We start from the raw sequence: 6015 nt of genomic DNA on the forward strand, positions 1-6015 counted from the left end.
AGTTTAACATTCTATATTCTTAGAAAATCTCAACACAAACACTGGGTTTCAGTCTTTGCCATGTATTCCAAAACTTCCTCCACATACCATTGCAGCTCTGACCATCAATTCAGCAGAAAGTCAAGCTGAAGTTAATGAAAAGGAGCAGATCTCTGGGAGTATATAACAGGTCTCCTGCCCCAATCCTACTGGTAAGTTCCTCTTCCGTCCCTGGTCAGTCTGAATGTTTCAGGCAGTTCAGATAATACAGAAATGTCATGCAAATACAGAAGAAAAAAAAAAAAATCTCAAGAATACTGTGACCAAGTTAAAAACAGAACAGAACAAAACAAAACAAAGCCATTTTTAAGAATAACAGTCACTTCTCCACCAGTGGAATGCTCTCAATTTTTCCAAGTGCCTCAAAGATAAAAATGCAGCAACTGTAGCACTTCCTGCAGCACCAATATGTCATTTTAGCTTATTTCCCATTTCCTATGCAAGTACAGTAACAGATCACATTTCAGGAGTTTAGTTTCTTCATTAAAGCCAGCTTCTCAGGTGTGCAGTTTCTGACAAGCAGTAGCTCAGTTTACACTCACTGCAGTGGGCACCCACTACCCTGTAAAAACAAGTCTTTACAACACCACAATAGAGGATTCAGCCCAGGCTTTACACTGAGGGATGCTGAAGCAATCAGAAGACCTTGTGCTCCTGTCTTGAGTCACGCACGTTCAATTTCCATATTTTATCAATAAATTATTTCGTATTTCTCATACAAGATAACTTATTGATAAGTTCTAATACGAGTTCTTTCGTTCGCACAAATCCCTTCGCGCCCAGCAGAGCTCAACCAGGCCCCTAACGACTAGACCCCACCACAAACACCCCCACGCAGGCGATAAATTCAGGTGCGCCGCCGTGCCTCTTCGGAGCTGTAGTTCTTCTACCACAGGAGCCATCCTGTGGCGCATGCGCAGAGGCTGCACCGCGCTGACGGGGTGATAGGGGTCCATCCAGCGACGCGACTCCCCAAAGGCTCCGCCCCTTTCTGTCCCGGCAGCGCGGTCTCTCTCGGAGGAGCGTGCCGATTGGAAGGTTGTCTCTTTCACGTGCTCCCCAGCAGCCAATCAGATTTTCCAGCTGCTGAACGCTGGTCTTTCGTTGTCTCTCGGCTCTGCGAAATGGCGGCGCCCGGGTTGCGGCAGTTGTTGTGGCAAGGCCGCTGCTGGTTCTCGCAGGCCGAGTCTGCTGCTCTCCCGCAGCCCTCCGACTCGCTCTACCCTCCCATAGTGGCTTCCGCCACGTCGAACAGCAAGGCGGCTAAGCGGCGGCGCCTGGAGCACTTCAAGCAACGGGTGCACGCGGCGGCCTCGGTCGAGGAGAAGCTGCGCCTGTACGGGCTTTTGCAGCGGCCCAAGTACATGGTCTACCCGCAGACCTTCGCTCTTAACGCCGACCGCTGGTACCAGAGCTTCACCAAGACTGTCTTCGTGCCGGGGCTGCCCCCGAGAGCGCCGCCCGCAGCCGTGAAAGCCCCAGAAGCGGTGGCGCCGGCGGCCGCGAAAGCCCCGGAGGTCGCGGCGGGAGCGGTACTCGAGGCCGTTGGAGCCCCGGCGCAGGGAACAGAGGCCCCAGCGGCTGCGAAAACCCCGAAGCCTGCGGCGGGAGTGTCGCCGAGCCTGGATATTGGCGAGTTGCGCTCCCTCGCCTGCGACGCCCTCCTTCAGGAGAGCTTCTACCAAAATAAGAAGCGGCCGTTCCTGTACCGCTGTCAGGATCATACGCCCGGCCCTTTCCTAACGCAGCTCGTGTCCACCCTCTCCGCCTTCCTGTCCTGTCGCAATCCGCTGCTGGCTGCCTCCTTCCTCGGTGCGGAATGGATGTGGGAGGGAGGGGGAAGTGAGAGCCCTGGGGCGGTGGGGACGATCTGCAGACCCGGCAAGAGTGTTGCTGACATAGTTGTTCAGAGCATTACTAATAATGTACTTCATTTCTGTTGCCCCACATGGTGCGAGTGGATTTTAATTTTACTATTTTGCTGCAGCTGCAGAACAAGAATTGGGAGAGTACTAAGTGCAAAGAGGCGATACCTCTATCCGTCTATTCCTCTGTTCTGTTTCAGATTTAAACCCTGAAGTTAACTATTACTGGCATCATGGTGAGGAAGTTGTTGATCGGGGATACCGAAAGGGTAGAGTTGATCCTGTGAGATTTCAGATAGATGATAACCCACATCTCCAGATACGCGTACCAAAGCAACTTCCAGAGGTGTGTATATTTTCAACAGAAATTTTATCCCATGTGTTTTCACTTGTGTTTCTGACAGCTGCTGAAACCATACAATAGGTGGTATATGGACCTTGTTAATCAGGCATATAGCACATTAATGCGTTTCTCAAGTCTTAATGGCCTTAGTACCTTCTTGTAACTGCTTTGTAGGTACTGAGACAGTCTTTTGAACTTCAAGTAGGTCATCTTCGTGCTTTAGTTAAAAAGCAGGTTGCTGGACTTCATTAAATAGAGTTTTTAGTTTATGCTTGTAAGACAAAAATAAGGAGGCAAAATTAAGAAATGGGTGGACTGTTCTTAGGGAAGGATAATGAGAGAAATGGAGGAGAAACGAATGGTGTAAGAGCATGTATAATCTGAATGTGAGCTCTGTTACTCTGTTACTGCTTAACACTTGTTTTTTTCAAATGCTCAGTTTTATGGAAACTGATTAAATATTCCAGTCTTTTTTTCTATGTTTATACAGTGGTAATAGTATGGCCTGTGAGGGTCTCTTTTGTCCGGTTGCCACCACAGACAGAAAACTGCTTCACTTTCTGTAAATGCTGAACATTTCTTGCTAACTTAATTGTACAATTTGCTGAGGTTAGTTATTCAGAAGTTACAAACCTTGGCATTTTGGAAGAAGTGTCTAGGCAGTTAAAAATGTTACTTAGTGCAAAACACTGAGTATGTGTAAACTCACACTGCTGGTTCTAGTTTACTGATACCTGCTAAAAATGTTTTTTGCTCATTTTCTACAGATTCTGGTTTTGAAGATTGTACCAATTGGCAGCTTTGTTAGCATCATTTCACATGATGTTTTTTGTACGTTGCAGAAAATTCAGACATCAATGTAAGATGCATGTACTAGCATTTATCACAAGACAAGAAGTTCTGTTGCGAAAAATGAGCTTTGGTTAAAGTTATGTAAATGTTGTATGTAAGCAAGACTTGCATGTTCTGCTGTCTGGCCAGAAAGTAACATGTGTGGCCTGGTGTAAGAAACATGACTTAGCTCATGGTTTTTCTTTCTTCTATTTCCTACAAGGTTGTACCGCTAGAGGCAAATCTTGGAGATGTTCCTGTTATTGATCACAAACCATCCAAACTGCCATTGTTCAAAAGGCAGTATGAAAACAAGGTGTTCATAGGTAAGAGTTTGTAGTCATGAAATATTAACTAGTTTTTCTTTGTGTACAAAACTGATAAAAAAATTGAACCCCAAAACACCCCCTGACCTTTCTGCTCCCATCAACAGAAAACTAGTATATTATTTATATACTATATAAATATGTATAGTATATAAATCTCTATTGAGATTCTGTGTCATTAGGCAATGTGGAGTAGCATCCACCTGTGTATGGTACTCTGTGGCCAGATTTGCTTGAAGGAGTGGGTTGAATAGAAAATTGACAGAAAGCTGGCTTTGAATTTTGATTCATATCCTCAGAGTCATTTTAGTATGTGAACTTTTAGAGTGGAACAAGCCCTTCAGTCTCACCCAGAAATGCAGGAATCTCAACATTTATTCAGATTGACAGTAGAGGTTCTAACATCCTGTTGTTTGGAGTCTGATAGTGAAGATGTGTTTGTATGCATAATGAAGATTGTTACTGACTCGTGGATTTTTTTTATTTTGGGGAACACAGGTTCGAAGGTAGCAGATCCGTGCTGTTATGGACATACCCAGTTTCATCTTATTCCTGATAAGCTAAAGCGGGAGAGGTTTATAAAAGCACGTCTTGAGGATCAGATTGAAGTTGTTTATCGAGCTAATGGTATTGCAAGTCTCTTTGCCTGGACAGCAGCACAGGCAATGTATCAAGGTGAGACAGCAATTGGTAATGAATGTCTGCTCTAAAGTTCTCGGACCTTTTCTCCTCATCACCTTTTTCTCACGCCTTTTCTTCTGAAGACTATCCTTGAAGTGGCTATTTTAAATGTCATTGAACCAATGAATGAAGCAGAGCTTATACAGGGCAGTTAGCTAAGATTTTGTCATTGAGTACTTTGACTCAGGGGAAATTAATTATGGAGAAAAATATTTTTTTATATATAACACTAAGAGCCTGTGCAAAAATCTCAGTCGTTTATTCACTTAACTGACATTTGTTCTGGAGAAGAGTGGCAGATACCAGTTTCTTTGTTCTGTAACAGTTTCTAGCAGTATTCACTGCATATGATACCAAATACTTTTGAAGAATATTACTGCGTGTGCTAGCACGCATGCATAAATAAGGAAGATATTTTAAAAGGACTACTAATGCTTAGTGGGAGTTATTTGAAGTATTAATACTTACTGACATAGCGTTCATAATATTGACTGGCTGATCACTGTAGCCAGTTATGCTCACGCATACATATGTATGCTTCTATTATGAAACAGATGTCTTTCAGCTGCTCCACACTTCTCAACAGGGCAGTGTCATTCCTCCTGAGGTCATCACTTGAAGGGCTTGAAGGATGTGTTAATAACTTCTACAATTTCTAAAAACTTGGCTGCTCAATGTGGGTTTTTTATCAGTCACTGATAAGGAATTTTGTGAAAAATGAGAATATGATGCTGTGTCCCTGATCTTGGAAATATCCTTGATTGGTATTTGTGTTTTATCCAGTCTGCATAAAGAATGCTTGTATTGCTAAAGCAGACAGGACATCTTGCCTTGCTAAGTTGTCGTTGCAGCTACCAAGTATTTTTCTGTATTTCAGGATTGGGTTTTAGTTGTGTGTCCTGATACAAATTTCCTGTATAGTTAGTGTTGTTTGTTTATTTTGTAGGATTCTGGAGTGAAGCAGATGTGACCCGTCCTTTTGTATCTCAGGCTGTTGTGACTGATGGAAAATACTTTGGTTTCTTTTGTTACCAGCTAAATACTTTAGCACTAACTGCAGAAACTATTAAAAATAACCCTCTGAAGAATATCTGTTGGGGTACAGACAGTAAGCCATTGTATGATGTTGTGGAAGATGGGAGTGTGAAAGGCTTTAATGATGAAGTTCTGCTTCATTTGGTCCGTTTTCTGTTGAACAGACCAAAAGAGTCGTAAATCATTAAACAATATGATGTTCTTTGTGTGCCTGAATTTCAATGTAACTCCAGGAATCATGGGCTAGGATATGCTTTAGTTTTAGTTTAAGCAAACACTATATACTTGAGCTTTATTTTTAATGTGTAATACTGTACACTGAAAAATAAATGTCTAGAATACCTCAATGTCTCTTGTATATTTGCTGTTAGAATTGTATTGTACTAATTCTAAGTCATGTGAATACTTTCTTCTAGCAGATCCATAGCTCTGCTGTTGAACATAAAGTATGAATTCATATGACCATCTGGTTGTTGCTGGGTAACTGTTGTCTAGATACTGGCTCCAGTGAAAAATTTATGATTTTATGCCTGAAAAGAAATTAGTTGTCTTAAATGCTTACTTACTTTAAAGAGAAAGTGAGGTCAGAATAGAAACTGTTCCTTAAAAGTGAGTATTTGGCAATTTAGTTACATAAAGTGGATAAAAGTAGTAAGGGAAATTTTTAGACATTTATCAAGCAGTAGTGTAAACATGATGAAACATGCTTCCAGAGTTTCTACTGTGAACATGCATACACATTTTTCAACTGTCACCTCAGGAACCACAGAGAGAGCTCTCAAATGTATTTGGAGTTTACAGTTTTCCTGTTGACTTGGGACCTTGATATAGTTCCATACACTGTGACTGACCTTTTTGGAATTTTCCAGGGTTCTTGTTAAAAGTCAAGTTGTTT

General features: G+C 42.4%; 1 protein-coding gene across 1 annotated transcript; it reads left to right on the forward strand.

Annotated features, from left to right (window-relative positions):
• Positions 1 to 1163: 1163 nt before the first annotated feature.
• MRPS30 (mitochondrial ribosomal protein S30) lies at positions 1164 to 5405 on the forward strand (the record flags this gene model as incomplete). Its single annotated transcript, XM_080637620.1, has 5 exons — positions 1164 to 1851; positions 2105 to 2250; positions 3302 to 3404; positions 3903 to 4079; positions 5032 to 5405. 5 exons carry the CDS (start codon positions 1164 to 1166, stop codon positions 5298 to 5300), a joined length of 1383 nt encoding a protein of 460 aa, XP_080493746.1. The 3' UTR covers positions 5301 to 5405.
• Between the last annotated feature and the right edge of the window lie 610 nt (positions 5406 to 6015).

The sequence above is a fragment of the Psittacula echo genome (genome assembly GCF_963264785.1).
Source record: "Psittacula echo genome assembly, chromosome: Z".
In the NCBI taxonomy this organism is placed as follows: Eukaryota; Metazoa; Chordata; class Aves; order Psittaciformes; family Psittacidae; genus Psittacula; species Psittacula echo.